The sequence below is a fragment of the Harpegnathos saltator genome, unplaced genomic scaffold (genome assembly GCF_003227715.2).
Source record: "Harpegnathos saltator strain DR-91 unplaced genomic scaffold, Hsal_v8.6 scaffold185, whole genome shotgun sequence".
NCBI classification, from domain to species: Eukaryota; Metazoa; Arthropoda; class Insecta; order Hymenoptera; family Formicidae; genus Harpegnathos; species Harpegnathos saltator.
The window spans coordinates 210001-225568 of record NW_020229967.1 but is presented as its reverse complement, the minus strand read 5'-3'; the positions used below and the strand labels follow the sequence as shown (position 1 = coordinate 225568).

At 58.0% G+C, this 15568-nt stretch overlaps 1 protein-coding gene across 1 annotated transcript in view; it reads right to left on the bottom strand.

Moving 5' to 3' along the window:
• Positions 1 to 1211: 1211 nt before the first annotated feature.
• The window catches only part of LOC105190053 (uncharacterized), a 19827-nt gene continuing 5470 nt past the window's right edge, over positions 1212 to 15568 (bottom strand). Inside the window, exon 2 of the mRNA XM_025297748.1 lies at positions 1212 to 6011. Coding sequence (XP_025153533.1) covers positions 1896 to 5861 — 3966 coding nt within the window. The 5' untranslated portion in view covers positions 5862 to 6011 and the 3' untranslated portion in view covers positions 1212 to 1895. The remainder of the gene's footprint in view (positions 6012 to 15568) is intronic.

The following is a 15568-nucleotide window of genomic DNA, read 5'->3' as shown; positions in this document are numbered from 1 at the left end:
ACACGCGAGTGTCGTGTGTAAGGTTCCTCTCTCTCTCTCTCTCTCTCTCTCTCTCTCTCTCTCTCTCTCTCTCTCTCTCTCTCTCTCTCTCTCTCTCTCTCTCTCTCTCTCTCACTCTCTCTCTCTCTCTCTCTCTCTCTCTCTAGGAAACAATAAATAAAATCTATCTATTCTCATTTATCTAGCGCGAGACGCCGTCGCTTTGATTCGCTGTTCGATCCACTTGTTCGCCGCTCGTCTATCCATACCCCGATCGCCCGACCGTCACTCTCCCTTCAGCCTTGCCGAGCTGTCGGGGGTGTTCTTCCCACCCCCCTTAAACTAAGATTGCATTTCTTTCTAGCTGCCGTCGTCGCGACGTGACGCACATCGCTCTTCTCAACCCGGCTGAAACACACCGGGGAGAGCCTCCCCCTCTTCCTCCTCCTTCTTCTTCTCATCTCATCCTTCTCTCTACCCCTCCTCCCACTTCCTGTCGTTTTACAAAACTAATCGCCGTTACACGTCATCGCGTGTCGGACGCGCTGGTGGAGAGCTTACTCGATATAATTACGCGTTTACATTGAAAGGTACTATGTGTGTTTATTATATACAGCGGTAGTAACTGGTTACTGGTTAAATAGTGGCGTTTATTCGCTAACGTTACGTTATCACAACGATGATGAAATTTAGTTCTTCCTAGGACCGGGATGTCGCGCCTCGGCCCGCTCTCCTTTTCGTCGCTCGTCCTTCCCTCGCACTCTCTCTGTCTCTCTCTCTCTCTCTCTCTCTCCCCCTCTTTCTCACTCTCCGTCAACCTTTCCTCCATCCTTGATTATACGTCGAATATCGTTGTCTCGGTGACGAGACAGAAGGCGAGACAACACGCGACCGTCGCGATTGGCGAGCGAGGGGAAACTAGCCGGACGAGACGACGGAACACTTGAGCTCGCCGTATTCTCGCGCCCGTGAGAAAGGAAAAAAAAATACGATCGCGCGCACGCACCATGCGAACGTGGAGATCTTCGAGATCGGGCAGTTTAGTCGACCAGTCGGGTCCTGATTTTGACGCCAGCCAGTGTCGTAATGTGATAGCTCATAATGATACGAAGGAAATGATGCCGCGGATATACGTCCGCGCGTCGCATCGTGCTCGGTTCACGATTAATCTGGAAAATCGGGCGTCCGATTCTCCATCGCTCTCTCTCTCTCTCTCTCTCTCTCTCTCTCTCTCTCTCTCCCCCTCTCTCCCCCCTCTCCCTCCCCTTCGAACTCTCGGCGAATTGCGTTCCCGTCGCGTGGACTCCCCTCGACGTAGCCCGGTGTTTTCGCGTCGCACGTGCGTCGCACCGCGTCGTGAGCGAACGCGACTGAACGCGCGCGACTCTATCCGCCTTCGCTGCCGACAGCGCGCGAACCGAGATTTCCAAATTGACTAGATTAGCCCAACGAGTCGCGGCTTGCGATTCCTGACGAATGAATGCGAGAAATGGAAAGAACTGGCAGGCGGGGATGATATTACCACACTGGAGCTGGCTTGCTGTTCCACGGGCGGGCGTTCCACGGGCGACCTCGGATTACACGTGGAACCACACACTCTCGGGAGTCGCGCTCGTCACGCGGATGATAGATGATCGTAGCGCGCGCACTCCGCTCGAGATATTGCACGTTTCTTCCTGTTCTTATTCCTCTTGCTTCTCTCTTCTCCTCCTTCGACACACGCAGCAGTCCGTCGAACGTCTCGTGTAGCTGCACCGGGGGGCTGCCTCCCGCGCGTTCACGAGGACCGCCGCCGTCCTGGCCCGCCGAGCCTGATGAAATGTGCGAGATCATCGGCGACCGTCGCGCCGTTTAGGATTTTGGCATCACAGTAGGGGATAATAGTCGTGTCCGCGGCCGCAGAACGAAGAGATCGGTCACGAGCCGCTGCTGCTGGATAGGATCGGCAGGTCGCGGTGAGCCTGTGGGTCCCTGGAATGCGCGTCCCGCACTGCTCTGGAGCCGAAAACGCGCTCGCAACCGGGTATGGTGCAACGAGCCTCCTCCAGCTTGCGGTCGTCCGAGCCTGGCGAAGACACGGGCGAACCCGAGATGGACGCTTGGTGCCTGCTGCTCTGCTCCTGGCTGAGTTTCGTCAGGTGATTGAGGTGCTGGTGGGCGAAACCGTTCAAGCCGGCCAAGTGAGAAGCGAACGACGTGAGACCCGGGAACGTGGCACCGAGATGCGGCGGTAACAATAGCGGATGCGGTGGTGGTATCCTCGCCGCCAAGTCCACCGCTGTCGGCAAGCCAGGTTGGCAAGCCAAGGGGTAAGTACCCAGCGCGCCAATCCCAGCGTCCGCGTAGAGTCTTGCCAGGAACTCGTTGTGCAGCAGCGGGTTCATCTGCGGGTCGTCGATGCGCGGCGACAGGCTCGACGGCAGGCTGGACGAGAGCGGCGGGCTCGACGAGGTCGACAAGAGCTTCCGGTGGAGATTGAGATTCGCCGAGTGGCGGTCGCGGGAGCGCTTCGACGGGAAGGCCGCGTTGCAGCCGTCCACGCTGCAGCGGTGCATCAGCTTGAGATGGACGTTCTGGTAGTGGGTCTTGACGCCAAAGTGATTCTGAAAGACCTTGCCGCAGGCGGTGCAGCGACGCGGGTTGTCACGGTCTAGCGGCACCTCCTGGGTGCTGACGAAGCCGCCGTTCTCGTAGCGCGCGTACGTGATCAGGCTATTGTCCGTATCCATGGCCGCTGTGGAGGGTGAGGCGCTGGATGAACGAGAGCCATGTGAGGAGTTGTCCATGGTGGTCTCCTGGTGGGTCGTGAGGCTGATAGGGCTGGTAGAGCCGCGGCCAGACCTCGAAGCCACCAGCTGCGTCTCGGCGTACGGCATCGCGCATTGACCCTGCGACAAGGACTCGAGTTGACGCAAAGTGTTGGTCGAGGAGTCGTGGGAGAGGTCGTCGGCTGTCGTCGGACGGCTGTCGACCGAGCTCGGGGCACGGGGGGGATCATCGGGACGCTCACCTTCCTGATTGCGCAGCGCGTCGTCCACCTCCTCCTCATCATCATCATCCTCCTCCTCGACCTCCTCCATGGGCTCATCATCGTCGTCCTCCTCGTCCTTCTGGTTCTCCTCGTCGGCGGCGTTCGCCGCCTTCTCCTTCTCCGTCGTCATCGTCGTCGTCGTCATCGTCGTCGTCGTCGTCGTCGTCGTCGTCGTTGTCATCGTTGTATTCATCGTCGTTGTCGTCGTCGTCGTCGCCGTCGTCGTCTCGCTGAACTCTCTCTTTGCACTCCTCTCTTCCTTCAACCTCGTCGTTTCACCCTCCGAGCTCTCCGAGCTCGGTCGCCGATCTCTCTGTTCCGACGAGGTTGCGACTACGTCGGGATCCTTCGCCGCCACTACCGCCGCCGCCGCCGCCGCCGCCGCCGCCGCCGTCGTCGTCGTCGCTGCCGCGCTCGGCATGCCGGTCGACGACGTCGCGTTCTCGCTCTTTGGTTCCGGGCTGATCTGTCGTTTCGGCGATTTTACGCTACTCGCCCTCGAGCTCAAGTCCCGCGGCTCATCTTGAGGTAGATCCTCCGCGTTGTCCTGGGAGGAGAGGGTGTCGCGTCGGCCGCCGGCGGTTGCCATATCGCGCTCCCTGTTGTCGGTGTCCGGGGAGCGGGAGTCCGACTCGCGATCCTGGTAACCGCCCCTGAGGTTCCTCGGCGAGCCAGGCAGTATCTTTCGTTCTTCAGCCTCGAGCCTGGACATCGACATGTCCTCCGGCTGGTTCTGAAAGTCGGACGTCATCGGCGTCGCGCCGACGCTGTCCGACAGACACCGCCGTTGGATCCGTTGCTCTTCGTCGTTCGAGGAGTCGCCGTCGGTGGACGAGGAGTGCACCTCGGCCGGCACGGCGCATCTGGTGGGGTGCTGAGACTTCCTCTTGCGCACGCCCCGGCTATGGAAGGAACTCGAGTTGAGCGACAGTTGGCTCACGGAGAAAGGCTGCTGATCGAGCGTGCCCATCGAGTCATTGTCTTCGTTACTGTCGGGATTGCTGACGAGGTCTTCGTCGGCGGTGTCGCCGAAGTAGAGCTTCGGCCGTTTCGCTAGACTGAAGTCCGCCGGCTGCTCGTCGTCGTCGTTTCCGACACGCAACGGCAACCTGGACGGCAAATTGCTGATCTCGTCCTCCGCGACCACCACAATCCCACCGTCGTCGTCGTCATCGTCCTCTTCACCCTCCGGTATCATCGACGACGCTTGGGTAGACGGCGAAACGGCACCCAGAGCAGTACCGCCACCGCCGCCGCCGCCGCCGCCGCCGCCGCCACTGCCGCCTCCGACACCGCCGCCCGAATACGAGCCTCTCGCCGTCGTGGTCGTGGTGGTGGCTGCCGCCGCCGCGGTCGACAACGCCGCCACCGGTATCGTCGTCGAGCCGGTGGTCGTCGACAGACTGACGTTCGCCGACATCCGCTGCTGCAACGCCTCGTCGTACGGTCTGCCCGGGCCCGGAGTGGACGACAGGTCCAAGTGCTTGAAGTCCAACGCGCACAGGGAGGCCGGCGAACGGAGGTCCGGCGGCGGAGTGAGCAACGGAAACGAGCCGAACGGCAGGTGATTCAAGCCGGTGGCTGGCACCGGGAGTCCTACCTGCGGCGGCAGCACCAGGGCGTGCGCCATCGACGAGCGGCCGTCGTGCGGCGAGATCTTGCGGCGCAGGTGCGGTGAGTGTAACTTCGGGTTCGGGTTGGCGCTGTGGCGATTGCGCGACCTGCGCGAGCTGAACATCATGCTGCAGCCCTTCACGGTGCACTGGTGCATCTCGCGCAGGTGCACCGCGCTGAAGTGGATCTTGAGCGCGCCCTTGTCGCAGAAGGTCTTCAGGCATACGTTGCACTGCACCCGCTTCTTGCCGGTAGTGGGGTTGATGAAGGGGGTGCCGAGGTTCGGCGGCAAGTTCGCGGCCGCGCCCCATTGGCCGCCCGGTCGCTTGCCCGGCGAATGAGGTTTCCTACCTGGGATACCAGGTGGCCTGCCCAACGGTGCCGCTTGCAACGATAACGGCGGGTGCCGGTCGCCTATGCCGCCGTGCTTCGACAACGAGTCCCGTCTGCTGAGGTTCAGCACGCTGTCAGAGTTCTCGTCGTCGTCCTCGTCTTCTTCCGAGCCGAACTCGCTGCTCCTCTCGCCGCCGCTGTGCACATCCACCGGTACGGTCAGGCCAGCGCTGATGCCACCGCAGACCCCGCCGCCAGGTGATTTGCCTAACGGGGGTGGTGGGAAGTGCGTGGGGAAGCTCGGCGGTAACGCGCTGGACGACACCGCCACCGACAGCGGGTGTCCGAAGGTCAAGGCCGACGTGGAGACCGGCGCGACCGGCATATGCGGCCTGTGCAGCTGCGACGCCGCGGATGAGTGGTGCGGCGGACTGTGCGGGCTTTGGGGGTTCCTCATGGACTTGCGGCTCTGCAGAAGCTGCTCCGCAGACGGTGGCGGCGGCGGTAACGGCGGAAACGTCGGCAAGCCGAGGGTGCCGAGCTTCCGGAAGTCGAACGGTTGCATGCTCTGCAGCCGGTTCAACGGCGACACCGTTAAGTGCGAGTCCAAGCTGCGCGGTGGTGAGTTCGCCCGGCTGGTGATGCCGGCGGGATTGCCGCTCGTCGCCGAGGAATAGTGCTTCGGCGCCGTCGGCGACATCGACGGGTGCGAGATCGACGATGGCGGCGGCGGCGGCGGCGGCGGCGGCGGCGGTGGCGGCGGCGGCGGCGGCGGCGGCGGAGGTGGCAACGGGGGTGGCAACCGGGAGCCCGGCGGTGGTAGGCCGCAGTGGAGCATATGCAACGGCGGTGGTAAGTGTGCTAGTGGCATCGTCGGTGGCGAAGGTCGTCTGCTTGGTGACATAGCATCCGTACCCGGCGTTCCGGCGGCCAGCAGCAGCTGCTGCACAAACGGACGCGTCTCGGCGAATCTGAGGAACTGCTGCAGGACCAGCGGCTCCTCCTCAGCCGAGCAGATACTCCATCGGTCCAGCACCGGGCCGTTCTGCGAGTCCTGCGAACAGAAGGGAGGGTTGCTTCTAAGCGCGGCCAAGTCATCTTATTATTCGTATTTCCGGGAACGTCTCGTTTCGCAGGGAGTAACGCGGGGACTTGTGAAAATTTTCGTTACGAAGGAGAGTAAGAGAGTCGTTATTATAACTGAAAATAAGAAAATGCGACTCGCGACAGTAACAAAATATGCAACAAGTATGTGCGATTGTTCAACCCTGATGGGCTTTGCAGATTGGCACAGGCGCATCGTACGCATGCGATGACAAATCGCCGTCGAAACGGCATAATTGAAGCGAAGCTTCCCGAACTCAATATCGTACGACGGCAAGACGAATGATCTCTTCTTCTTCTTCTTCTGTCGCGATTGTAAACGCCTCGACGGCGCGATCACGTGGCGTTTGCTAATCGACGCGGGAAATGATGCAAACACGCGCGCGCGTCACGCGCTCGCGAGGATATCACGTCGTGAAATCGATGTGCGTAATCGCCGACGACGCGGAGGTGGTGGACAGAGGTGCGCGTTTACATGTTCATTCGGCCGCAATTATAAGAGAAAGAAAAAGAACGCTTCCTAGATTGTCAATCGCAGAAGGTCAGTCGTGCGCCGTCCCGTGCCTGTCCCGTTCCGTTACTTTTGTGAAATGGTGCGCGCAAAAAGCGGCTGATAAATAAAAAAGATTGATTGATGACGCTTAATGGAGCGGGTAATTAGTTCTGCTTCGCCTGTTAGCGACGAGATTGCACTTAAACGCGTTAAAGATTCAACCTTGCATCTTGCCGGATACGTACCCGCGATCCGTCTTTCTCTCATAGACGCTATTAAGGACCCACTTTTTGTGATCGGGTCTCCGCGCGATTTGTCATCGCACGGTGATATGAATAATCTCATCCCGTGATGACCGAAGTGATGGCAGACGCGCATCTCACCGCGGTCGACTCGTTTCTCGTAAGGCGCGAGAAGACGAGCGAATCATAACGGGGACGATATCGAGCGGGACGACAAATACGCAGTCTCCAGTGTTAGAGCAAGAGAGCAAGGAACGATACTCGCGATTTATTCGCCGCGACAACGGAGCGTCTAAAAAAAGAAAAGCCGCGGTCATCACCATCGCCGTCGTAAGTCGCCGCGTGATATACACCGCGGGACGACACTCCCGCACGCGCGCGAACGTGTGACCGCTCACTCGTCTCTTCAATCCGTCTCATGTCCGGCGGCTGACGGAACGTCTAACGTTTCTGCCGAAGCGTGTTACGGAACACCGGACGTTCTCGTCGTCTTTGTCGCGAGACTCCGTCTCACGTCACGCGGTCGCCTCGTCTCCTCTTTGCGCGGCGGCGACGAGCCGCCAACGCAAGTCGCGCGCGCTCGCGCCTTGACGTCTCTCCCGATGAGATACGTATCCTGCCGAGAGAGGAGAGCGTAAATCTGGCGATACGCTTTCGACTTCGTCCCGCACACGGACGTCACGTATCGCACGCCGCGGGTGGAGTCACGGCTTCTTATAAATTCAGGGTGGCCGCGTATGTGGAGCGACGGCGCAAGCCTCTGTCCGTCGCTCCGTCGCTCCGTCGCTCGCTCGCTCGCTCGCGCGCTCGGCCGGCCGGTGCCGTCTCTTTCTCCTCTCCGCCTCGCGTGGTTGTATATTTACGCATTCCGGCGGACCTCGACGTAACGCAGGTCGCCCAGCGCCGCGACGCTTTTCGCGTCCCGTGTATATTTCTCTAAGCGCGTGCACGCGCCGCCCGTATATCGTGCACGCACACGGCCGAGAGAGGAGAGAGAAAGAGAGAGAGAGAGAGAGACACTCGCGCGCCGAGGTCTCGCCGCGGACACTCGTGACCGCCGCCACTCCGGATCCGATCGCGGGAACGACGTCGTTATTTTTCGCCCCGGGCCAACCGCAAAAATAAAGAACGCCCGACGAATGCCGGCGCGATCGCGCCGCAAGATATATATATAATAGGCGCTGCCATGAGGAGTTTTTGTTCTCTTTGATAGAATCGATTCGGCGCGGCGTGCCGCGCCGTCATGGAGCACCCCGATCTCGCCGATCTATATTTGTAAAGTATCCCGCTGACCCCTCCCGCTGCCTCATTCCCTTTTTTGCGGAATAAACACAGTTATCGGTGTGCATTTGTATACAAAGTCTTCGCAAATTTGGCTCCATATCCAATATGGAGCGGGATTAGAGTGAGAGAGTGAGAGAGTGAGAGAGCGAGAGAGAGAGAGAGAGAGAGAGAGAGAGAGAGGAAGAGACAACATAACGTCGATCCAAGTCTACGGATCAATCTGAATCGGTCCGAAGTGTGTTTCACTCATGGTATTATGGTGCATGCGTGTGTACGACAAGTGCAACGTACGATGTCGCAAACTCGAAGATCAATTGGATGTTTTGGACAATAGAAAAATATATATATATAAAGAGAGAGAGAGAGAGAGAGAGAGAGAAGATGAATAAAAATTTATTTTTTTCAGAAGTGCCAAGAGACGCGCGGACGAGCGCATAGTCAATGATATCCAAACAGCTGATCGAGGATAATCGAAACCATATGGGTAGAGAGAGAGAGAGAGAAAGAGAGAGAGAGGGGGGGGGAAGGAGAGGGGAAAAAATGAATAATGTTTGACGTACCGTTACGTCGCGAAGTGTAATTTTGCAATTTTTCATTCCGCTCGCGGCAATCAAACTTCACGCGGCGTCGACAGCTGTGACGTCGCGCCGCATATTATTTCTCTTGTAGATCGCATAGATTATCGTTTGATGAGGCGCCGGTGTAACGTAATGTCACACCGTTTCTCATGCTATCCGGCGCGCGAGCGCGCGCGACGTTTCTCCTTCGGCGCTCGCGTTCTGGAATGTCGCTCGCTCGCCTCATCGTCCGCGCGCTGCGTCGCGTATGCAATTTTCAGATTTTTACGCGCTTGTTGTCGTACCATGCGGATTCGCCACGCCACGTTCTTTGCGCGTGTCCGTTTTCTCTCATCGATCACCGGGCAATCCGCGCTCACACGCTCGCGACAAAACCGCGAAAGTGCCGTGCACCATCGAGAGTTACCGAGCGCCTTCGCGCTGTGCGCGGCCGCGCACGCTTTAAACACTCGAGATCGAGACGCGTACGAGAGAGCGTCTGCAGGAGTCCGCGGGTCGATCCCAATTGTTGCGACATTGTGATGTTCCACCCTGTTGAGATCCCGTTTCCGCGCTTCACTTTACCACGGCGACTGAGAGAACTCGCGATTAAGAGAAGAAAATAACGGAGCGAAGGGCGAGATTCCGCGAATTCGGAAATTTCGGAAATCGCCAGTCTCGCGAGACACGTCCTTCTGCTGGTCCCGTCGATCCTTCGCCAGGCAGCCCGAGATCCCTCCCGAAGGTCGCGCGAACGCGCTCTTCCCATAGATCCGCTATTTCACAAAAGATTCGACGTGCGCGTCATCGTTCACCCGCGGCCGTACCATATACGCCGTGCGTGACGCTCTGGGGGAGGAACGAAAAAAAGGGTTCCGCGAAGCGCTTAAACGCGCCTCTCTCGTCCTTACGTGAAAGGATCCGAACACGGTCGTGTCTGAGAACGCAAGACTACCGTGTATATACCGTGGGACTCGAATTTTAATCCCGCACGCGAATGAGGCCCGTTCCGACAGCACTCCGACCTCCTTCTCCTCCTCGCCCGCGCCCTCCCTCGTCCTCCCTCGCCGAATTCCGCAGCGTGGAATTTCGCCGTTCCCGCGTATACCCCCGTGTGCCTGATGGGACGCGAAATGGGTGTGAGACGTGAGGGCGAAGTCGTTGGGTCGTGACAACGAGCGGTCAGAGAAGAAACACGCGCTTTTGTTCTCGAATTCTCTATTGTCTCCCGTAAAAATGTCACAATCGTCGCTCGTCGAATCTCCGAGAGACGCGCGAAACACTCGCGCTCGACCTTCACCTGGAGACATCGCGCAAATCGATGGATGTTCCGCTCGCAACAGCTCGGCCGTTATTTGTCGCGAAACTTGTTTACTAAACTCGTTGAGTCGACGATGTTTGAAAAGTGTCGTTCCAAGCCGGTCGGTCTCTCTCGCCGATTTCCCGTCCGAGCGAAGCTTTGCGAAATCGACTCCCGACGATTGCGCCGAGCGCGCAACGCACACGCGCGCTCCAAACTCCCTTTGTCTCACCGGGGGAACTCGCGCGCCTTTAATTAAATTCGGATAGAGATAGGTGTAATTAATTTAAATAATAGCGTGCGTCCGAACGTTTCGCGCATTATACGAAACGCGACGCAGACGAGCCTGGGAACTTCGGTGGTCGGAGTATACCCGGGAATAAAGGAGGCGTTAAGAACGACGCGAACCATTACCGCGTTATTGCATAACGGATAATTACGAGAGCCCGAAGAAGAAGTAAGATAAACCTCGTTTTACTCGTTTGCTCATTACGATTTTTTTCTCTCTGCCTCCCTCTGTCCCCTTCCCCTCTTCCTTTTTATTTCGAATACACTGCCGTGCTATTTTCGTATTAAGCGGGTGTAACTTAAAGTCGCACGTTTAGCATTAAATATACGATGAGAATCCGCGGGTCTTGCGTCCGCTTTGAGGCGACTTAAAAAGAGAGACTCTCTCTCTCTCTCTCTCTCTCTCTCTCTCTCTCTCTCTCTCTCTCGCTCTTTCTCTCTCACTCGACTACCCGACAAATATAGATTTTACTATCGACGGAAGCAAAAATAACGAGCGTCACCGACTCGTAATTCCAGAGTTCAAGTGTCCAAATATTCGAACATTCGCGAGGATTTTCATATTTATAGACCATCGGTTTTGTCGTGTCGAGCAAGCGCGCCGTTCTATTTCCGCGAATTTCATGCGACTGGGAAAAACGACGAGCGCATAATTGCAGCACGTGTCGCACGAGCTTGAAGGTAAACAATTTGCGATTGCGTATCGTTAATCTATCGAACGTAACGATACCAATTTCCCGCGGCAACGAAACGTATCGCGTGTCGCGCCAACCGGAGCCGCTCGGCCGCCGAGGAGTGCCGGCACAGATCGTTCCAGTCGGTGGCGCTATCTGGCGACGCAAGCGGCGTGGCGGTGGCAAGTAAGACGCAGTTCGCTTTTCACCGCGAAAGAAGCAACGGCGGCGATCGCGATGTGGAGGTGGAGAAGACTGTGGCGGTGGCGGCAACGACGGCAATGGCATCCGTGACTGGACACTGCATATGATTTCATGCTAAGTGGGCCCTGTCTTATTCGTGGGTAGAAATCGTAAAGATCTCGCGTGGATATCCGCCGCTAAATTAGATTGCAGCTACCTGCGTCTATCCTCTGTCCTCCTCTCTCTCTCTCTCTCTCTTTCTCTCTCCGTTGCTCTCTTGGAATCACTCTCTAGCCGGGGCTCTTTGTCGCGGGTAACAACGTAACTACGTCGTTTTACTTCGCCTCGCGACTCGACGCTCACGCGCTCTCGTTAAGCGATGTGACGATCGCGAGAGAAACCGTCGACAAAGTTGCCGTAGATCCGAAACGGGGAGAGCCTATCCTCGGTCTCTCTCGCCGGCGCGCGTCGTAAAATCTAACCTCAATGCAACGCGCAGTTTCACCGAGGTGACGAGAGCGAGGCGACCGGGAAAATGGCGCCTTTCGCTCGGCGCGACTTCGCCCGCGGTTTCGAGATTTTGCTCAAAGAGATCTTCTCCGTGATTGCCGGCGCTCTCGCTCACGCACGAACGCGAGAGGAAGCTCTCTGGAGTATCGCTCTCCGAGTATCGCGCCGATATTATACGCGCGTCAAAGGGAAACTCCGAGCGTATACGTGACGCGATACTCTGGTCGCTATTTTCTACCCGCGTCATTTGTCTTCTCGTTTCCCGCGTACGTCGCGCGGAAGGAAATCGCGGATACCGCGGCGCGGAGTATACGAGTATACGTGATATGAATTCCGTGAGACGAAGAACAAAGAGGCGAGCGCGATCTCATAGATCTCGTCATGCGTAATCGCGTATATTGACAAAATTTGGCTCGCGGCGTTCGTCGTAGAACGCCGCGACAGACCGGAAACGCGGAATGAGCGGTAGCAGCGGGGAAAAGGGGAGAGCGAGAGAGAGAGAGCGAGAGAGAGAGAGAGAGAGAGAGAGAGAGAGAGAGACAGAGAGCTCCGAAAGGAGAACCGAGGGAGCACGCACTCGCGTCATTATTTATTCGTCGTAACTTATTCCGGCCGCGAGCGACGCGGTGTGGTCCCCCCTCCCCTAGCCCGACCTGGTAAATAACGCGATGTCCACGTATGAACAATGTGACTCCGATCGTTCGATCTTGTGCGTTTAACGCCGGCATTATCGTCGGGTAATTCGTCGGAGGATCGGTCGCCCCGGGCGTTGGACGTTCCGAAACGCGTTCACATCCCGGAGCGCATCCCGACGCACGCACGCACGCACGCAGGCACGCAGGCACGCACGCACGCACGCACGCACGCACGCACGCACGCATGCACGCACGCACGTGTATGCGCACACGTTGTTCGAGTTCCGGCCAAGCGAAGCGCCATGTGTAACGATTTATATACGAAACACGTTTGCCATCGTCGTCGTCATTATTAGTCGCCGTGGACCGCGGGAACAGCGCGCGCGCGCGCGCTGAGACATCGCGGCCAATCGTCGGCGATTAGCCGTGTCCAGGATCGCGGGTGTAACGGTGTCGGTCGTTGATACGAGTAAACGTTAACGCGATATTACTCGACGCGTCCGGAATGTTGATACCTCGCAGGCTGCACGCGTCTTCGCGCAAACGTCACTCTCGCGAACGATCCTCGATCTGCGAAGTCTGCGAGTTTTCGAATTCGCTCACGACGAAAAATACAGAGCCGCGATTGAAATGTATTTAGCGTGCTGAAGTTTATGCGCTGTCTATAAGCGCCTCGCGCGCGATTTATTTAACTTTCGGAAGAGGGTACGCCGAAGCGCGACGTGTTGCGCACTGTGCGCCCGGCTCGATGAATGATCGTTTCTCCAACGTAGTATCCACTGTTCGTTCCTGCGAGCGACTTTTATTTTCGATCGCGGAATCGCCATCGCGCGTGGATATTTCCGAGCGTCGACGAGCATCTCGCGCGTAATCGCGCGAGGACGACTGCCTTCGATAATGTCATGGAATCGTCCGTTTTCGTCCGAAGCCGAGCGCGTACTCTGTAATTTTTCTCGTATTGCCTCGATCCCCCTTTCTCTTTCTCTTTCTTTCGCCACCGGCTGGTTCTTCCTATTTGTCCTCCTCGTCTCGCCTCGTCATCGTCTCCGGACATCGTCATCGTCAATTGGGCTCGATCGTTTCGGCAGCCACATAAATGGCATGTCGAAGTTTTAATTCGCCGATTGCGCGCGCTAGATTTTGCGTTTCCGCTCGAGCGATCGACCCGCGATGGTCGTTCTCTTCGCTCGCCCTCTCCCTCTCCGAACCGCCGCCCGCCGCTCCTCTCATCCGGCGAACACTCGCGGACGGTATCCTCGAATCGTGTCCGCTCGGCGCAACAGAGAGAGAGAGAGAGAGAGAGAGAGAGAGAGAGAGAGAGAGAGAGAGAAAGAGAGAGAGAGAGAGAGACGCTCTGTGTAATTTACGGTTTTGGCTCATGCTCCCATCGAGGTGGAGTAATGACAGGTCGATCGGCTCCGGGCTACCATCTTTACCGGTTTCCGTTGGCCGGCCCTTGTCTGCTTTGCGTCGCCACTTTCGATATTACGATTCCCCGCGATGCTTCACAGCGACGATCGATCCCGGGGTCGGGCGATCTCGGCGGGTTTCGGGTTCTGCGAGACTGCCGGATCACCGGTGAAGGACTTCTTGCCGTCGTCCTTGACGCTTCTGCCTCAACTCGATCGGCAGACGGAGATACTTGGCGAGTGATGTAGTACTCACACGCGTCGCGCACCGGGAATTGTCTCGGTGTATATTATACACTGCAGCGTTCTCTGCAGCGAGGACACTCGCGGAGTCAGCGTCATCGTGTCACGGTGCATCCACGTCGTATAATTAGCATTTATTAATCTCGACCGTTGGCGATTCGCCTTCCCAAACGTTCCCCTGTTTCGACCCTCTCCCTCTCTCTCTCTCTCTCTCTCTCTCTCTCTCTCTCTCTCTCTCTCTCTCTCTCTCTCTCTTTCTCTCTCTCTCTCGCGGTCCGAGCGAGAGAACAAATTTACGGGCCAGTTATTGCTTCTTAATAACATCGCTATCGCCCTCGATATCGCTATCTGCGCGAAAAACTTACGTTAACGTTGACCGTTTTCGTCGCTCAGCCGTGCGTTGACAGAAGCGTTATCGTCGATTGCAACACTCGTTTCCACATAATACTCGGTGGCAGATAAATTCAACAAGCGTTCGATCCCCGCGCGTATACATTTCGCGGAATTGTGTCTGTAATTTGCGCGAAACACGTTCTGCGCGCGCGACAAGGGAACCCGCCCCCCTCCCTCCCCCCTCGCGAGAGGCCCGCCGATCCGGACTGTCGAGCGCGTTTAGATTCGCGCTTCGTCCAGCGGAGGAGCGCGCGCTCGTGGAAAACTTTCGGTTTCTCCGGCGCGGTGTGCAGCCGCGCGCATTCCAGCGATCGTCGGCCGAAACGTCGTGGAATCCGTCACGCTCGCCAGCCTTTTCACGGCTCTTCATCGCCGAGATCGCGATATCGCGCGGACGTCGTCCGCAGACGACGCGCGATCACATCCGCGCGCGGCACATTGCACGCCGACGGCGATTCGCCGCCGCAAAATTAAGCCCCCCGACGCTTTCCCCGTACGTTCATCGCGCGCTCGAACCTTTACGTTTCGCTCACGTGAAATCCCGGTTACGACTAGAGGCTGCAGTTCCTCATCGATCTCCCTTTCGGAACGCCCTTTCGGTCGCCGCGCGCGCGTCTCCGCGTCGACAAGAAGCGCGCTTTCGCGCGGGGTCAAGTGCACCTTCCCGGCCGGGCCCAATCGAGGATCACCAGGACGCGGATCCTCTCGACTCTCGTGGCGGCGACTCGCACAACTCGCTCGTAAATCTCGCGCTGCCACGGCGCGCAAGGAGGCGGTTTCGCGTTCCTAAGTCGCCTCTTCCTCCATCGCGGTACCCGTCGTAAAGCTGCGCAGTCGACGGCAGCCGGGGCCAGCCCCCGGTAAAATCCCACTTGATTCCGCCGTTGCGACCAGGTCGCTGCAACCGCTTCCGTTGCGGCGGAGGCTGCTGCAACGTGCGAAATTGGCCTGCAGAAACGCTCGTTCGCGACTCGGCTTCAGCTCCCTCGCTCGCTCGCGCGCGCGCGCACGCGCGCTCGGCCCGTCCGCCGAGTCGTGATTTACCGTTTCCACGTTCGCGTCATGACGAAGTGAACGACGACGACGACGACGACGACGAAGGCGAAGACGAAGACGAAGACGACGATCCGGCCAAGCGTGCTGCCTCGTGGAAGGCATTCCGACGTAGCGAGCCATAAAACGGCCCTCGACCGCGAAAAATTCACCGGCGAGCGGGAGATGCAAATCCGGAACGAGCGTGGCTCTCTCGCTCTGCGCTCGCGGATCGTTCCCGCGAAGCGACGACACTCTCGACGA